Genomic DNA, 18,349 nt, shown 5'->3' with positions numbered 1-18,349 from the left:
TTCTCTTTCAGCACTCCGAGGCCGACTACACCGAGAGAAATTGGCTCAAGGTCACTCTATGACAGTGGTGGCGAACCTATGGCACGGGTGCCAGAGGTGGCACTCAGAGCCCTCTTTGTGGGCACGCGCAAACAGAGTGCCCCCACACACATCTAGGCTGGCCTGGGCCCACTGATTTTCATGCGAAGAACTAAAGTGCAATCCTTTACCTGGGAGTAAGCTCAGTTGCTGACATTGGGGCTTGCTTCTGAGTAAACCCTCCTGATTCACCCATTGGAAGAGTTGCATGATTGCTTCAAAGCAAAGCCACCAACTACCACCAAGCTTACTCCTGAGTAATGCACACCTCAGAGCCAACCATTTTTTCTAAACTAAAACCTCAGTATCCAGGTTAAATTGCCGGGTTGGCACTTTGCGATAAATATGTGGGTTTTGGGTTGCAATTTGGGCACTTGGTCTTGAAAAGGTTCGCCATCACTGCTCTATGAGCTTTGTGGCTGATTTGAATCTAGTTTCTTGAATCCTAGTCCAGCACTGCAACCACTGTAGCTTCCTGTTCACTCCCCTTGCTGAGAAATACTAGAGTTATGGTATTAAAAGAGGGTGTTTTGACACAGAAGCTAGGTTCTGTTTGGCAGCCTGAAACGTTAGCTGGCTTCATGTGGTTTTCTCCTGTTTCTTCAGAGAGGGAGACTGGTGGGAGGCCCGGTCTCTGAGCACGGGAGCAACGGGTTACATTCCTAGCAATTACGTGGCACCTGTGGACTCCATCCAAGCAGAAGAGTAAGTAGGATAGCCTCTGGGTATGTCTGCGTTGTCCAAAAACATGCATGTATTTCTGTAAGAGTTCTCCCCTATACATTCAAGCAGAAGGTCCTGGTGCTCCAGGAGGGCTGACCCTGTGCCCTGAGGTTTTAGTTTAGAGTCACATTGTTGACCCTACCTTATGCAAAGCCAGACTGTAGATCCATCTAGTAGTCCACTACCGTCTGACCTGCTTTCTGGGAACACAGAAGGAGAACAGCCTTTCCTAACAATCGTTTTCTGCTTATATTGTAACTGAAGGTTCCAAGGATCAAACCTGCAAAGCTCTATCCCAACCCGTGACCCCCTCTCCAAACTGCATGTCTTCAAATCGCAGGTGGATGATTCGAGCTTTGATTATTCCTTAACATTTTTTTAAACCCCTGCATGTGGAAAACTAGCTTAGCAAGGAGAATAGTTCTGCCCCGCTCTCCTTGCTCTCTGTATCGGCTTTCTGTTTTCAGGGAATTTTTAAGATCTGGGAGTGTTTCAAAAGCGTTATCCTCCTCATTCAGTCTGGTGCAGTTGATTCTTCCATCTGAACTTCCGGCTTTTGCAAACCTGGCCTTTCTTAACTCTGTTTTACAGACTCCCTTCTGCATTCAGTGCTGCAGTTCGTCATAGGACAGTGTCAAAGTTACTGCTCAGCAAAGGCCTCCATTACAACAGCTGCATTGCTGTGCAGTCCTGCATACAGTGACTCCAGTCTAAGCCCCTTGATTTCGGTGTGCTTCAACTGGAATAACTTTGCCTAAGATTGCACTATGAATCTACTAGCTAATGAGGCAGGCTTTGCCTTCACTCTCCTCTGCCTTTAAAACCCCATGGTGTGATGCACCACCATGTATCCAAGGGATGGGACTGTTGCTCAGTGGCAGAGCATCTGCTTTGCTTGCAGAAGGTCCCAGGTTCAATACCCAACATCTGCATTTAAAGGGGTCAGTTAGTGGATGGTATGAGAGACTTTGGAAAGTACTACCGGTCAGGGAGTCAATGCTGTCCTTTCAACGCCACACATCTGACACAGCAGAAGGTCAATTCATGTGTTCAATATTTGATTCATCTCATGGGGGTGTGGGCTGGGGTGGGTTGTGGCTTTGTCACAGAGCATCTTCTTTGCATGCAGAAGCTTCCCAGATTTGAACCCCAGCAGACATCTCCTGTTAGAAGGGTCAGGTAGAAGTGGAAACTCCCCCAAGACTCCTAAGATCTGCTTCCAGGGGAGTCAGTGCCAAGTCAGGTGGACAAATGACCTCGATCTGTATAAACCTCATTCATAATGCAACTTCACAAATTCTAATAAGCTAATTCCTGGCATTCCATCACATGTTAGACACGGAGCGTTGGGTGATGCCATGTTGATTAGAGCCAACTGAATTATCCACTGCTAGGGTCCAGAGACCAAGGGACCAGCAGTCTGAGTCACAATAAGGCAGCTTCACGTGTACGTCTCCTTCTCCAGGTGGTACTTTGGGAAAATTGGCCGTAAGGATGCAGAGAGGCAGCTCTTGTGCCATGGCAACCCCCGGGGGACCTTCCTCATTCGCGAGAGCGAGACCACCAAAGGTAAATGCGCTTCCTTCCTTCTCCCTAATCTCCAGGACAAGCTTCTGAATTCTGTGGTGCCAGCAATATCTTAGGGGGCTTCCTGGGCAAACTCTGGTAGGTGAGACCACCCTGTGTTAGAATCATAGAATCATAGAGTTGGAAGAGACCCCAAGGGCTATCAAGTCCAATCCCCTGCAATGCAGGAACACACTTTCAAAGCACTCCCGACATATGTTCATCCAGCCTCTGTTTAAAAACCTCTAAAGGAGACTCCACCACACTCCGAGGTAATGCATTCCACTGTCGAACAGCCCTTACTGTTAGGAAGTTTTTCCTGATATTTAGGTGGAATCTCTTTTCCTTCACCTTGAACCCATTACTTCTGTTTCAAGTCTCTGGAGCAGCAGAAAACGAGCTTGCTCCGTCACCAACATGACGTCCCTTCAGATATCTAAACATGGCTATCATGTCACCTCTTAACCTTCTCTTCACCAAACTAAACATTCCCAGCTCCCCAAGTCTCTCATCGTGTTGTTGCCGGGCAGGATTCTAGCCTTTCTACTGGTACTTTGTATGGCATTAGAAGCAGATGTGGCAAGACCAAGGCAAGCTCTTTCTTATCAACAGGATGGACGAAGTGGTGGAGCGTTCGAGTTTTCGAACTGGAATTCCAGTTAGGGTGTTTGACTCTAAAAAATAGTCACAGAAGAGAAGGCTGTGGATTTGCGAAGGAGGAGGGTTAACTCTCCCCTCACTGCCATTCCCACATGACCATTAAATACAAACATTTTCCGAACTGCACCTCTGGCACGGTCCTCTCACAAGACACTGTCGCTTCAGGATGTCCGTGTGTGAATTGCCTGTCAAAATCTCCTCACCTATGGGGTGGGGGAACAAAAGAAGCATGTAATGAGGCATGAGAGTTTATCCTTAAATGAGTGGTCCTGCAAGGGGAATCAAGTCCCCATAAGAGGAGTGTGGGAGGGCAGCAGTGTGGTATTGTCCGATCTCGTGAGATCTCGAAAGCTAAGCCATGTCAGCACTTGGATAGGAGACCATCAAGGAAGGTTTTGTAGAGGAAGGCCACCTGAGCTTCTTAGCTGCCTGGGAAGCCCCTTGCTGGGGTCTCCATGAGTCAGTTGGGACTTGGTGGCACTTAAGTACATACGAGAGGACTGTACCACATCCTTCCATGCAGCTTTGAAGTAGCTCCAATGTATCATTTGGAGAGACTGGGGCTGGTGGTGAGTATTCAGATTTAAAATGTTTGTCTATTGGGTGTGTTTGAAATATGTCATGATTCACATCTTGAACTGGGTGGGTTTAGAAGCTTTTCTGTCTTAGACTTATACTTTTCTAAGTTCACTGAAGTCAATGAGCTTAGAAAGGTGTAACTGTTAAGATTATACTAGCTTGGTTCACAAGTTAAGATGAAAGCATATACAATCCATGTACAGTGTACACTTGATTTTTTTGGTACATGTTTTGAGTAATGCATATACAGTACATATGAACATGTGATTGAAAGCCACATATTTATGAAGGTACTGGTCCTTTCGGGATGGAGCGAGGGGGAAGTGCGCCCAGTGCGCGTGTGCGCGGTGCACCCCTCCAAGCGCCCGTCCCACCCCTGCCACGCCCCTGGAATGGCTCCGTGGGGCACCCACCTGGTGCATCACGCACACACACCCCTTGGTGCTACGCCTCTGCTGGTCCCCAGTTTCATTTTGTGAAGTGGGCCCGAATTGGCTGTTTCTTAGAAACAGGTGGACGTACATACACGCAGGATGTATATTTATTGACTGGAACAAGAGAGCAAGGGCTTCTGTCCATAGAATCAGCTGTAGAAAGTCTTTGTGTTTCTGTTCAGTTAGCTGTGGCTGCTGAATTGGCTTATACTGAAAGCAGTATTTTCTGAGTTCATCGTAACAAAGGTTATCTTGAAATTCTCCTGCCCTTTATTCCAACCCCCAAATTCCCATCCTGATTTCACTTCTCCCTTATCTGAGCTGTACCTGTGATTGTTATTTGCACACCAATTTCAGTTTCTGTGCACTAAATTTCAGATTGTGAATTTTTCCCAATGTTTTGTGTCCATCAGCACATCAGTCTGATACGTTATCCACGAACATAGAGCACTGATGTTGTGTTTAGACAGAAGATGTAGAGTTCTTCTTCTTTAAAGTCTATCCAATATGGATAAATAGCACAGAGCTATTAAACCAGCTGTGAAAAGGGAAGTTTAAAAATAATTTTATTTATTCATTGGGCTTCGCATATTATCTCGGCTTTTTAAAATCTTGCGTTCCTTTTAATTTTCACACATCCATATAGCAAGCAAAGAAACAGAATTCACGCATATGGCAGAACTAAATGTTCATTTGCAGCCCCCAGAAGAGTAAAAACAGCAACAAGTGAGGGGCTGCAATACGAACAACACTTTCCTGGGAGTGAGATGCATTCAATAAAATGGGACATTTGACTTTCTACTCAGCCAGAAATCTCAGAGTGCAAGTTTGGGTCAGTCGCTCCCTTTCCCCTTAATTTGGTGTACAAATAGCTAAAGCGCAGGTAGGGAAGTCTCTTGGAGGAAGGGGGCAATAAAAAGACAATAGGTAGATAAACTCTTCAGAGAGCCTCTCTGTTCCCTTTCAGCTCCTTCCCTTCCCTGCCTCCAGTCCCTGAATGTCCTATACCAGTGGTGGTGAACCTATGGCACTCCAGATGTTCATGGACTACAATTCCCATCAGCCCCTGCCAGCATGGCCAATTGGCCATGCTGGCAGGGGCTGATGGGAATTGTAGTCCATGAACATCTGGAGTGCCATAGGTTCACTACTACTGTCCTATACCCTTCATGGCTCTTCTTCTATGCCACCCCCCTTCTGCTTTTCAGGAAGTTGCTTATTTAATTCCTTGGCCAGTTCTCCAGCTTAGCAGAACCGTGGAGACTGGCTTATTACCAGCTTGCAGCTGTTGCAAACAATTTTCTTGAGTATACTGAAATGTTTCATAACTACTTTACACCCTCTACTTCCTGTATTTGACAGCCTTTGGACAATGCAGTTTACAACTTTTTGCGCTTTATAACCTCCTCTCTGTTTGTGTAGTGAAAACCCAGCACATATATTTGATATCAGAGTGGAATTCATAGGGGGTTGGCCCTCCCAAGGTACTTTAGAGCAGTGGTGGCGAACCTATGACACAGGTGCCAGAGGTGGCACTCAGAGCCCTCTCTGTGGGCACGCGCGCACAGAGTCCATCATGTGGGGGGGGGAATTGCCCTCCCACATCTAGGCTGGCCTGAGCCGCTGGACTTGATGTGCATGCACCTCAGCGAGCAGGGAGGACTTGATGTGCATGCACCTCAGCGAGCAGGCCTGGTGCCTGTGTTCCAGGTGGCTGCTGCCGGGGAAGGGGGGGCAGAGGCGGCAGAGATGCTAGAGAGGCGCAGGGCGGCACATGTGGGACTTTCTGGAGGCTACATCAAGCTGACCCCTGTTCGAGGGGGTTATTCAGGTTAAACTGCCATGTTGGCACTTTGCAATAAATAAGTGGGTTTTGGGTTGCAATTTGGGCACTCGGCCTTGAAAAGGTTCACCATCACTGCTTTAGAGAGTAAATCCAGCCTTTCTAGGGTCTCATTTAACCTTTTAGTCATCCCAGGTTTTCAGGTGCAAACTGCATGAAACATTTGGACATCCGTTCATATCCTCCTCAGCCAGACTTATCTCCCTGACATGGGGGTTCATCCTTCCCCCCATGCCTTTTTCCTAACCCCAAATAACCCCATGGGCACCTTTTTTTCTACAGGGAGTAGAGGTTGGGGGTGCAGTTGAACTAAGTATCCCAACCTAATTCATGTCTGAATGCATCATGCAGTATTTAACATTTTTCTTGTGCTAGATTAGTACAGGTGCAGTACAGCAAAAATCACATTTTTTGAATACGGTGGGTGTGAGAATCAAAGTTTGAAGCCATGTTTGGCAGGGAAGAAGATACAATTCAGATCTCGAGGACATCACCACTGTACTTAGGAGAGAGAGAGAACTCCTTTCAAACTTTGGCTCCTGCACAATTGCACCATCTGCTGGCTCCACGGGTCACTACATCTCACTAGTTTTCCGCTAGATGGTGGGCTCTAAACCAGGAGGTCTACCAGAGTGTCATTAAATGGGGTCAGTGTGTGGCTCAGTGGCTGAGAATCTGCTTTTGGAGGCTCCCAGGTCCGATCCACAGCATTTCCATTCAAACAGTGGATGATGTGAAAGGCTGTAGCCTACCAGTCAGAGTAGACAACGTTGACTTGGTAGACTAAAGGTTCGACAGCAGAAGTTAGCTTCACACGATCCTTAAAACTGGGACGTGGACATCAATCTCATTGAGAAGAATTGCAGTGGGATCTGGAAGGCCATGGAGAGAGAGAGAGAGACAGAGAGAGACAGAGAGAGACAGACAGACAGACAGACAGACAGACAGACACACACACACACACACACACACACACACACACACCCCCCTACCTGCTGGGTGACTTTGGGCCAGTCACATACTCTTAACCTAAGCTACCCCACTAAGCTATGGAGGAGAGGGGAATCTAAGGGACTTGGGCTCCCTGTTGGGGAGGAAGGCAGTCAAGGTAGTAAATTAAACCAAATTCATCTTGGCTAAATGGCATGTGGTCCACGATTGAACATTAAATGCACATATATTGTCGAAGGCTTTCACGGCCGGAATCACTAGGGCGTTGTGGGTTTTCTGGGTTGTATGGCTGTGTTCCAGTAGCATTTTCTCCTCTGACATTTCACCTGCATCTGTGGCCAGCATGAAGATGCCAGAGCCTCTAGGAAGCTCCTTCAGGTCTCTTGTGGGAGGATTAACTTCACCCCGGAAAACCAACATACAACCCAGGAAACCCATAACAGCCTATTAAACCCATAATTTGGCAGAATGAAGCAAGTCTAGCAGGGCATACAAACTAGCTGAGCTCCGACTTCTCCCCTCACCGAACCCCTTTTGCATGTGCAGAAGTTTTTAACAAGAGAAAACATGCCATCTGGACTCTGTCTACCTGCCCTTTATATTTCCACCATCTCAGACGGGTGCCTGAGTCCCATTCCTACACCTGATGACGGGGGGCTGTTGCAGACGAAAGCTCCTTTCGTAACATTCCAGTTTTATCTCTTGGAACTCTTTGCCAGCCTGACCCTTCCTCCGCTCTCCCTTCCGGCAGGTGCCTACTCTCTGTCTATCCGCGACTGGGACGAGATGAAAGGTGACCACATCAAGCACTATAAGATCCGGAAGCTGGACAGTGGAGGCTATTACATCACCACGCGGGCTCAGTTTGAGACTGTGCAGCAGCTGGTCCAGCATTACATAGGTAAGGGGAGGGAGGCTGTCGGGGTCAGCAAGAGCATTTGCAACCAGGGGCCTGCCTCTAGGAAGCTCCTTCAGGTCTCTTGTGGGAGGATTAACTACATTTATTGGACCAAAGAAATCCCGGTCTGCCATTCCGCTTCACTGTAGTGGTCATGTGACACTGATGACCTTGAGTGGATGAGCCAAGCCACAAGGTGAGCGATTGCTGTAATGCAGTGATTCGCACTGTGTGGCCCACCAGTTTGTTTCCTGGCGTCTGCTTACTTCTTCCTTGAAACAAAGAGCCAATCCTTGCTTTCCTCTGTCTCCTTGGAGCAGGTTGGAAACAGCTGGGGAGGAATTACTTCCAGGTCTGCAGAGAGAAGCAGTCTCCATTGTAGGGTGACGCTTGGCTTGGAACCTCCCACCGTGTCACAGTCCTACTGATGGCTGCCATGTTGTAATGGTAGCCTTTTGTCAACAGGATTTATTGATTGATTTAGGACAAAGTTGTCCAACTCTGTCGCTTCAGATGCCAATTGGCATGCCAGCAGGGGCTGATGGGAATGGTAGTCCATGAACTTCTGAAGCGACAGAGTTGGACACCGCTGATTTAGGAGATTTTAAGAGTCCAGTCAAGGCAACTTTTGTGCAGTGTTTGTGCCTGCTCTCTCACCGTTTTCTCTCTTTCTTCTGATGTCTTTCTCTCTCTCCCTTTCATCTTCCTTCGGCCAGAGAGAGCCGCGGGGCTCTGCTGCCGCCTGGCCGTGCCCTGCCACAGGGGGATGCCCAAGTTGGCAGACCTTTCCGTCAAAACCAAAGATGTTTGGGAGATCCCACGTGAATCACTGCAGCTCATCAAGAAACTGGGCAACGGGCAGTTCGGGGAAGTGTGGATGGGTAGGGCTGGCCTCAGGAGGCTGGGGGGCCTGAAGGGGAAGGGGAGGAAGAGGAGGAGGAAGAGGCACCGGGGCACTAGTGGGTGGGGGCGAGGTGGGATTAGCCACACCAAGAAGCTGCCCCCACTATAGAGATAGGTGGGCTTTGGCAACATTGGCCCTTCTAGGACAGAGAATCATTCTCCAGTGTGGTAAGCCAGCATGGTATGGTGGTTAAGAGTGGCAGACTCTAATCCAGAGCACCTGGTTTGATTCCTCATTCCTCCACATGAGTGGCGCACTCCTGCTCCTATACATGAAGCCTGCTGGGCGACCTTGGGCTACTCACAGTTCTCTCTCTCTGCCCCACCTACCCCAAAGGTGTCTGTTGTGGGGAGAGGAAGGGAAGGAGTTTGTAGGCCGCTTTGAGACTCCTTACAAGAGAGAAAGGTGGGGCATAAATCCAAAGTATTCTACAATTTCAGTGTGTGTGCTTCCCCCCTCCACACACACACACACAGTTAATGAGAGCATAACTGCATGATACACTCAGCACAGGTGTTGGGTCACAGGTGTGTGACTGGACTGGCAAGCAAGATCTGTGAGGGAGTCATGCAAGAGGTGAGAAGGAGCTTTCCGATTTCCTCCCACTCCACCTTTGCCAGCTTTTGAGCAAGTGAGTGCTTTTTAAAGTTCTCCCGATGTACATCACTCTGAGTCAGGTTGTGCATCCACAACCCAGGTTCCTATTGGAATTTTCGTATAGCGTGGTTCCATCTTCAGGAACCCACGCTGAAATCTTTCATTTCAATGCGCCCTCCTGTGGCAAGAGGCAGCATTTACCACATCAGAGAAAATACTTGAAATAGGCATGTTTGCTCCTCTTTAATTTTCAGCTCTTCTCTATGTTAATTTGCCTTTCTGTATTTCACCCATGCAGACCAGCAGGGGGAGAAGAGCCAAAAAATGCTTCAAGCCACACTTATGAATTTGGTGTTTGTTCTGACCTGCCAGACATGTGACCACATCGCCTCAGGACTGGCCACTGGAAAGAACTGGCAACAGCACTTTGCAGCTCTCCTTCTACAGCAACTTGCACATTTGTTAGGCATTCTTTAATAGCTCCATCATCTTTTTTTTGAGCTTGGTGTTCCAGATCAGTTCTACAATTGCTGTTTTAAGCTTTTCATTCTAGTTACCCCCCAAACTACACAAAGCCAATCATCTGGAAATCTGAGAGGGACCTTAGAAGGGAAGGGATCCTTTACACAATTCCATAATGGAAAGAACTGCAGGAAATGCTTCAGAAGTCAAAGAGTTGAAAAGCTCTTTCCAAAATTCCATTTTTATTGTTAATTATGAAAGGTTACTTCTGCTCTAAATATAAGCCGAGGGCTCCATCTGGTGGTCAAAGCAGATATTGCAGCCTGGCAACATACAGGCCTGTATTCTCCTCCTCCTCTTCCTGGGTGCGAACCATTATGCGGGTGCATGCCAAACTCATCATTCCATTTTCCACCTCATTCTCTCTCCCTCATTCATCCCACCCCCATCCCATCCTTTGCAGAATTCAATGATGGTCTCTGCCACCTACTAACCAAGGTCTGTCCCAATATGAAACCCCAGACAATGGGACTGGCCAGAGACGCATGGGAAATCGTGCGCGAATCCATATACTTGAACAAGAGGCTTGGCATGGGATGTTTCGGAGAAGTGTGGATGGGTAAGGTGGGGTATATGTCATACTGTCAGCCTGCACAGAGCTGGGAACGTTATGGGGCTGACCCATGGTAGGAGGGTACATTTTAGTATCCCCCAGCTTCTAAGGGAGGCTGGAGGTTATACCTATTGGGGCACGGATGATCGCCATTGTGCCTTAACAGAGCTGGAGAACATGCTCTGCAGGGACAAGTTTATCTCTTTTGTCTTTAGATGAAAAGAGCTTGGGTGGAAAGGCCAGGAGGGACTTCTGCCTGAATGCTTGGACAGCTTGTGAGGGGCTGTCTTAGGTAGGGCTGGCACTGAAAATTCAGCAGACTTGGTTCTGGGCCCGTGGCTGTTGGGAGTCAGGGTGCTACCACTGAGGAAGCCCTGCCCTTTGACAATGTCTATTCTCAATCAGAAGGAAAAATCAGCTAGCAGCGTCTACTTTCCCATAGTAGCTTCAAGCCCTTGCAAAGTTTTACTTGTTCATTTCTTGCAAATCAATTATCTGTTCAAGGGAACGAACATAGCTGGCTGCGGTTAATTTCCACGCTGTATGTTTCTGGTGCTTCACAAGAGAGACAAGGAAGGGAGACTTCTTGTTTCCCTGGCTAATCCCAGTCTCAAGAGATTTGCCTTGGGGGTCAGACAGATTCATGGAGGAAATGCTCCCTCAATGGCTGTCAGGAAGTTGTTCCTGATGTTTAGGTGGAATCTTTTTTCCTTCACTTGCTTGATCTAGCCAGATACCTCTGGTGTTTTTACTTAAAAAGGAAACTACTTTACTTAAAAAGGAAACTATTTGCTTCAGTTTGAAGGATGGGGAGAGCTCACCCCATTTGTAGGTTCCATATTCTGGAGGCTTCATTTCATTTTTGCACATTTCCCCAGCATTCATGTAGCGAGCACCATTTTGATCCATTCATGGCCATTCCCCATTCATCTCCATTTTTCACTTGGGTTCGATGGGAAGTGTTCTGGGCGGGCCATCCTTTCTCTGCCTCCGTGGCCCTGACGCTTCTTTGCTTGCTCAGGCACATGGAATGGAGCCACCAAAGTAGCCGTCAAGACCCTGAAACCAGGGACCATGTCTCCGGAAGCCTTCCTGGAAGAGGCCCAGATCATGAAGCGTCTGCGGCATGACAAGCTGGTGCAGCTCTACGCTGTGGTGTCGGAGGAGCCCATCTATATTGTCACTGAATTCATGAGCCAAGGTCTGAAATGGAGGTTGAGTTCAAGAGCATTGCTGCTCAGCCAGAAACGAGCCTCATGGGTTATGAGTGGCAAGCAGGCAGCCAATGGGGGAGGGGGCTGCAAAGAATCGTCTGGATTAGGTGGACCCCAGGTGAAACAGGGAGGGGCACTTTATAACACCCTATTTGCGAACTTGACGGCCTTACCATTGTATACTACGGAGGGCTTTTCTCTGCATGATGGAGGAATATACTATTCACAAGAGTAAGAGAATTAAAATCAGGCAGATTTTTAATATAAGGTGTGCAAAGGCAAATTAAAAACCTCCCAGGTCTGGAATGCAAACTGCTTGCTTTACAAAAGCTGTAATAACCAATATGCACAGTTGATGTCAATATCAGGACGATACATGTTTCAGCTTCAGAGGCTGTCCTCAGCTGTACCTAAGTGGAGAGGGTTCCAAGTTTTCAGCCTTCTGCTTTCTAACCCAGTGCTGATCAGTAACCACTTTGCCTTTCTTCCTTGAGTAAGGCTGCAACAGTTCAAAATGACATCCGCTGCCACAGCTTTAGAAATGGCCGTTCTGACATCTTATGCCCCATGTCCCTGTGTATGACAAGCAAAAAGCAGCCTCCCCCTCTCCTCCATAAGGTTTAACTTCTGGAGATCTAAGAGGAAGGAAATCTGACGAGAGAGAACTCAGGCACCCTAGACCAGTGATGGCGAACCTATGGCACAGGTGCCAGAGGTGGCACTCAGAGCCCTCTCTGTGGGCACACACAGACAGAGTGCCCCCACACACCCATCTAGGCTGGCCTGGGCCATTGGGCTTGATTATTATCATTAAACCAAAGACCTAGTTTTGGGGAAGTAGTGTAAGTAATCCTGTTAAGCGCTGTTAAACAAAAGCGCAATCCTTTACCTGGGAGTAAGCTCAGTTGCTGACAATGGGGCTTGCTTCTGAGTAAACCCCCCTAGGGTCATGATTCACCCATTGGAAGAGTTGCACGGCTGCTTTAAAGCAAAGCCATCGATTACCACCAAGCTTACTCTGAGCAACGCACGCCTCGGAGCCAACCTTTTTTTCTAAACAAAAACCTCAGTATTCAGGTTAAATTGCCATGTTGGCACTTTGTGATAAATAAGTGGGTTTTGGGTTGCAATTTGGGCACTCGGTCTCGAAAAGGTTCGCCATCACTGCCCTAGACATTTTCGAAAGGTACCCAGGAAACCCCTGTCCACTAGGGGGCAGTAATTTATGAGTAGCACCCTGGAAAACAGGGTCTGCCCCAGCCATACCAGGGCAGTTGGAAAACAGTGAGATCTTCAAAATGCAAGACTGTGAGTGCCGAGCAGTCCTGGTTGGTGGCGTGCTTAGAGCTTTGCGTTCTAACCCAGGATAAAGCTGAGGACAGCCCAGTTGCTTGGGTTGGATCCATCAATACAGCTCGCAGCAGTAATTAGAGCGGAGCAGAAATGGAGAGCAAGAAACATGTGTGGCAGAGGAACTTGGGATGATGGGGGGCGGCTTCCCACCAGCAGCTGACCTCCGTCCCCTCCCCTCCACAGGGAGCTTGCTGGATTTTTTAAAAGACGGAGACGGGCGCTTCCTGAAGCTTCCGCAGCTGGTGGATATGTCGGCCCAGGTAAGCTGGAGGGGGTTAAATTTCAAAATCAGACTCCCTGCTAGGTTCCGGAAAATAAATAAGCCTGCCCTTCGGTCACTGATTAAAAATGTCTACTCTCTACTTGTTTGCCCCAGCAGCTTAATCAACGGGCCTACTTGGTTGGAACAATCTAGAAATTATGTTGATGAAAGCTTGAGGCCCTAGCTGGGAAGGTGCCCCCTGCCCCGCTGCCGGGTCACCAGTCCACAGTGTGAAGAATGTGCCTATTGCTCTCAATGCCCCACTGCAGAGGGAGAAACAGTTTTATTTCTGTCCTCTCTCTCCTTCCTGTGCCTCCACTGGGTGGGCCACTCAGAACCCTGTTTGTTGCAGGAGATATGTGTGTGTGGTGGGGGAGATAACAGACTGGACACTACAAAGGCAGGCCTCATCCCCTGGTGCCGTTACACCCCATGACAGCCTTTCCAGCTTTCCCAGTGTGGCTGGTGTTTTATCACATGGAGATGGGCTTTCCCCGCTTTGGTAGTATGCGTTGAATGTGGGAACTTTGTGCGCTGCAAACATCATTGTTTGGGAAGGGAGATATTGTGTGAATGACAAAAAATAAATCATGGCGTTTCAAGGTGCAAACAGGCGCATGGTCGGGAGGGGGAGATGTGGCTTGGGGCATGGGAGGGATGGACTCAGAGGGTGATGCTGGGGGAGACATTCAGAATTGCCCAGGAAGAGGGCATGGCATCTGCTTGGCACACAGACAGTCCCAGTTCAATCCCTGTCAACTCCAGTTAAAAGGATCAGGTGATGTGAGAGACCTCTGCTGGAGACCCTGGACAGCCACAGCCAGTTTGAGTGGACAAGACTGACCTGGGGGGGACCAAGGATCTCATTCAGTAAAAGGCAGCTTCATGTGTTCATACCCTCACCATGTTCTGCACAAATATGTATTCATGAGTCACAGCTCGCTTCAGATGCATAGGGGTGCACATCCCATACTGTTGATGAAGATATATTCATCGAAGAAAGGGAGGCGGGGGGAGAATATTCCAGAGATGTTTGCTAGGGTGTTTTTAGGCCATTTTTTTTCTTCCTGGAGAGCCTCAAAACAGCATTTTCTAAAGTGCAAGCACACAGATAAACAAGCAACAATAGCAAAACGCAAACAAATCTCTGCTAGTCCTAGGCCTGCCAAGCTGTGTCTTTCAAATCCTAGGCTGCAAGCCACAGGCTTCTGCTTCTGGCCCTGTTCAGGCTAAATACCTGCAGGGAGAGGAGGAAAGAAAATCCAGCTAGGTGGATTTCCGCTGCTCACTTTCTGCCAGAAGGATCTTGCTGCCAGGGGGAGAAACGTTAATCATAGGAGAAGAGATTTCTCAGACTTACTGTGCTGTCTTACCATGCCAGGGAGAGTTTGGGTGGAAGTTCTTCAAGAAGAAAGCAGTAATAGATATATTAGGATGAGTCCCTGGACAGCTGAGAACGGTGGAGATGCATCCTCCATCAGATTGCTGACTTCTCTCGTCCCACTCAGATTGCAGCTGGAATGGCGTACATCGAACGGATGAACTACATCCATCGAGACCTGCGGGCCGCCAACATCTTAGTGGGAGACAATTTGGTGTGTAAGATTGCTGACTTCGGCCTGGCCCGCCTCATTGAGGATAACGAATACACAGCACGCCAAGGTAAGCTGCCAGGCGTCCCCTGCGAGTGGGGTGGCATCGACAAAGCAAACCTCGAGGGTGGTGTGATTTGTGGAGTTGGGGGAGCAGAATCAGATGGTGGTACTGAAGGGCTGCATTGACGAGAAAAATAACATCCATCCAGTTCCATTTATGAAGTTTACATTGGGAAGTCTTGCACCTTCAGATTGGGCGTATTCAAACAAGTGACAGGAGATTGGGGTGGGTTTTCCAGGCTGTGTGGCCATGGTCTGGTAGATTTGCAGGGCCACACAGCCCAGAAACCCCACCACAATCAATTGAACCCGGCCGTGAAAGCCTTCAACAATACAAGTGACAGGAGGTTGAATCCTACAAGCTTCACTTGGTTGAGGTTGGATCCTTCCGGCTTCTCTTAGTTTTGTTGTTCAAAATTAGGCTCTCCACTTGGTCACTGAATTGCAAATTGTGTTTGATGGAGAGCCCAAGACCTGTGTTTTTCATCTTGTTGGTGAGGGAGCAGGCTTGTTTTCTGCAGCTCCAGAGACTAGGACCAGGAGTAATGGGTTCAAGGTGAAGGAAAAGAAATTCCACCTTCCTGACTTCCTGACAGTAAGAGGTGTTCGACAGTGGAATATGCACTACCTCGGAGTGTGGTGCTTTCCTCCACAGCGGCGAAGACTTTGCAGTGGATTCGCTAGAACAGGGGTCTGCAACCTGCGGCTCTCCAGATGTTCACGGACTATTGGCCATGGTGGCAGGGGCTGATGGGAATTGTAGTCCATGAACATCTGGGGAGCCGCAGGTTGCAGACCCCTGCCCTAGAAACACTTCTTTTTCCTGCAATCTGAAATCTTCCCCATCTCCCTTCCTGCCAGGTGCCAAATTCCCCATCAAGTGGACTGCTCCTGAAGCGGCTCTTTACGGCAAATTCACCATCAAGTCAGATGTATGGTCCTTCGGCATCCTCCTGACTGAGCTTGTGACCAAGGGCCGAGTACCATACCCAGGTAAAGTCATCTTAGTGATATAGCTCTCTCACTACAGCCACTTCTCCCTTTGACTTGGTCTGCTTTTGGGGAGCGGCTTTTGTGTTGCTTTGTCCAAGTTGCCAGTTGGGGAGATACAGGGCTTAAAATAGGAATGGCAGAGGGCACATCTACCTTTTAAAGTTGCACAGGTTTTTTATTCAAGCTTAACTTAACGCATTTCCCCAGGTAGGATCCTGGAATTTGTAGTTTAGCAAGTGAGTTTGTAGTTTAGCAAGTGAGAACTTCGGAGTTCTGAAGTCACCATTCTTTTGTAGTATCAATGCACCCTCAGAGAGGAGTCTCGAAAGCTGTTCCGCAGATAAAATTTATTGTATTTACTTCATTTGTAGTACCGTGCTTGTTTCTCACGGAGACTCAAAATGGATTGCAATTTCATTTTTAAATTCAGTCAGAGATAAAGGACTTCCCATAAGTTATGCAGCAGGAATTGGATTCAGGATTCCCAGCTTTGAGTTGGGAAACAGATGGAGGTTTTGGGGTGGGGGTGGAGGACAGAGTTTAGGAAGGGAGGAACCTCAATGGGTTATAAATGCAATTGATTCCACTCTCCAAAGCAGCCATTTTATTTGCGGGACCTGATCTCCAGAGGTGTAGCAAGGGGAAAAAGTGCCCGGTGCACTGGTGCGTCCTGCCCCGGAACGCCCCCATCCCACCCGGGACGCCCCCACCACGCCCCCAGTGCGTCATGCACTCCCCCCCAGTCCCCTTGGATCTACGCCTCTGCTGATCTCTGTAGTCTGCACGTGCTTTGGAGAGTGTAGTCAATCGTATTTATAACCCACTGAGACCCCTCCCTTCCTAAACTCTGCCTTCCACCATTTGCTTGCTAACCCAGAATCTGGGTTATTAAGCAGGGTGTCAATGCTAAGTTGTATAATTCCTGTGGCTAGTTTGTGGTGGCAACTGCTAGATATCCCCCACTTGGGACCATGGCAAGACCGTTGGCCCCTGGGACTCTTCCCGATGGTCTTCATGGTTGATCCACGCCTGGCGTTGTTGTTTCTTTTCCGTAGGCATGAATAACCGGGAGGTGTTGGAGCAGGTCGAACGGGGGTACCGCATGCAGTGCCCGGGGAACTGCCCGCTCTCGTTGCATGAGTTGATGGTGCAGTGCTGGAAGAAGGAACCCGAGGAGCGGCCCACCTTTGAATACCTCCAATCCTTCCTCGAAGACTATTTTACCGCCACAGAGCCTCAGTATCAGCCGGGTGACAACCAATAATAGTTGCCAGGGGTGTCAGCTGGGACTCTTGACCACGGACAGCCCACTATGTCCCCTTGTAGGGCTGTGGCACTTTGGGACTGTGTATACAAACAGCTCCTTCCCTCTCCAAAGTGGAGGGGAGCAGGGGGGTCTCTTTTTGTACAATTGGGGTTGAACTCTGAGGTTTTTTAAAACAATTCTGCTTTGGGGAGGGTTTTGTTTGGTTGCGAATTTATGTTTGAAATTCTGCCTCTGTCCAGGTGACTGCCATGCCAGAATGACAAACCGAGGTTAGGATTAGCGAGGTGAGAAAGTGGGTTTTGTAAAGTGTGCCCCTTCCTTCTCCGCTGCTGCCACCAAAAAATACAACAGCACCCACACCCTGAGGAAAAACAGAGGCCCCAAAAGGGAGCCTGTTTCTGAGGCTTTCCCCCCAAAAGGAAGCCTGTTTCTGTTGGCTCTCCCCCCCCCGCTCGCCCGCCCGCCCGCCCCGCCCCCCCGCCCCCCACCCACACACTCAGACCTTTTAAACAGAAATCCTGTCAGGGGAAACTAATCTATAGATATAAATGCTGCCATCAGAAACTGAGGTGACAATATGTCTTAGAGAGGTGTTTGAAAGAGTAAACACAAAACTGGATTTTATTTAACAAGAATCATCCCTTTTTTCCTTCCCTGTCCCAAACCTGTTGTGCTGGAAGGTGATAATGAGAACTCATCCACCTCACAGGGTTGTTGTGAGGCTAAAATGCAAGAGGGGAGAATATTGCTGAAATATGATGATTGATGGCAATGATGATTGATGTCAGCTCCCCAATTTCTTCCTCCCCTATAGTTGCTGGGCTGCAGGATGATGCTATGGGTTAGCGAACTCCCCTTTGAGTCTCAACTGAGTGGACCCTGCCGTGCTGGCTTGGATTATCACGAGGGGCCCTTCAGTGGGGGCTGTTGCAGGGCTGTTGTCATTCCCCAGCCTACCCCATCACAAAGCAACCTCTGACATGATGACAGGTAGCTGTCTGGGAGACATCCTTCAGGCTAGCAAGCGGGCTTGTGTTTCCACTGGGACAGCTCAAGCATAATGGGTACAGCTGAGCTCCAGTCTCAAGGCTGAGTCAGGCACCACACCAAAGATCTGTGGTTAACATCTTCCATTATTTAAGGGTAATTAGCAAGTCCAGGTGGTTGCTATGAAGATCACAGTGTCTAGGGTGAGAAGGCAGTTAACCCTTTCATCCCACGAAAGGTCCATGATTTAACACCCCCTCCCTCTTGCACCTCTGCAGAACTGCAACAAAAGATAGATCTATAACCCCCT

At 48.6% G+C, this 18,349-nt stretch overlaps 1 protein-coding gene across 2 annotated transcripts in view; it reads left to right on the top strand.

The window, feature by feature from the left end:
- Positions 1-17,830, top strand: part of FGR (FGR proto-oncogene, Src family tyrosine kinase) — a 74,135-nt gene extending 56,305 nt beyond the window's left edge. Inside the window, exons 5-13 of one of the 2 annotated variants that reach the window (XM_048500758.1) lie at positions 685-783; positions 2,267-2,370; positions 7,586-7,735; positions 8,449-8,613; positions 11,330-11,509; positions 13,059-13,135; positions 14,646-14,799; positions 15,654-15,785; positions 16,841-17,830. In XM_048500758.1, the coding sequence (XP_048356715.1) occupies positions 685-783; positions 2,267-2,370; positions 7,586-7,735; positions 8,449-8,613; positions 11,330-11,509; positions 13,059-13,135; positions 14,646-14,799; positions 15,654-15,785; positions 16,841-17,049 (1,270 nt within the window). In that variant the 3' untranslated portion in view covers positions 17,050-17,830. Of the gene's footprint in view, positions 1-684; positions 784-2,266; positions 2,371-7,585; positions 7,736-8,448; positions 8,614-10,158; positions 10,315-11,329; positions 11,510-13,058; positions 13,136-14,645; positions 14,800-15,653; positions 15,786-16,840 lie in introns of both variants that reach the window. The other variant, XM_048500760.1, reaches the window with a different exon arrangement.
- Positions 17,831-18,349: the final 519 nt, after the last annotated feature.

Source organism: Sphaerodactylus townsendi, linkage group LG06 (genome assembly GCF_021028975.2).
Source record: "Sphaerodactylus townsendi isolate TG3544 linkage group LG06, MPM_Stown_v2.3, whole genome shotgun sequence".
Classification (NCBI taxonomy): Eukaryota; Metazoa; Chordata; class Lepidosauria; order Squamata; family Sphaerodactylidae; genus Sphaerodactylus; species Sphaerodactylus townsendi.
This window is presented reverse-complemented; position numbering and strand designations above follow the sequence as displayed.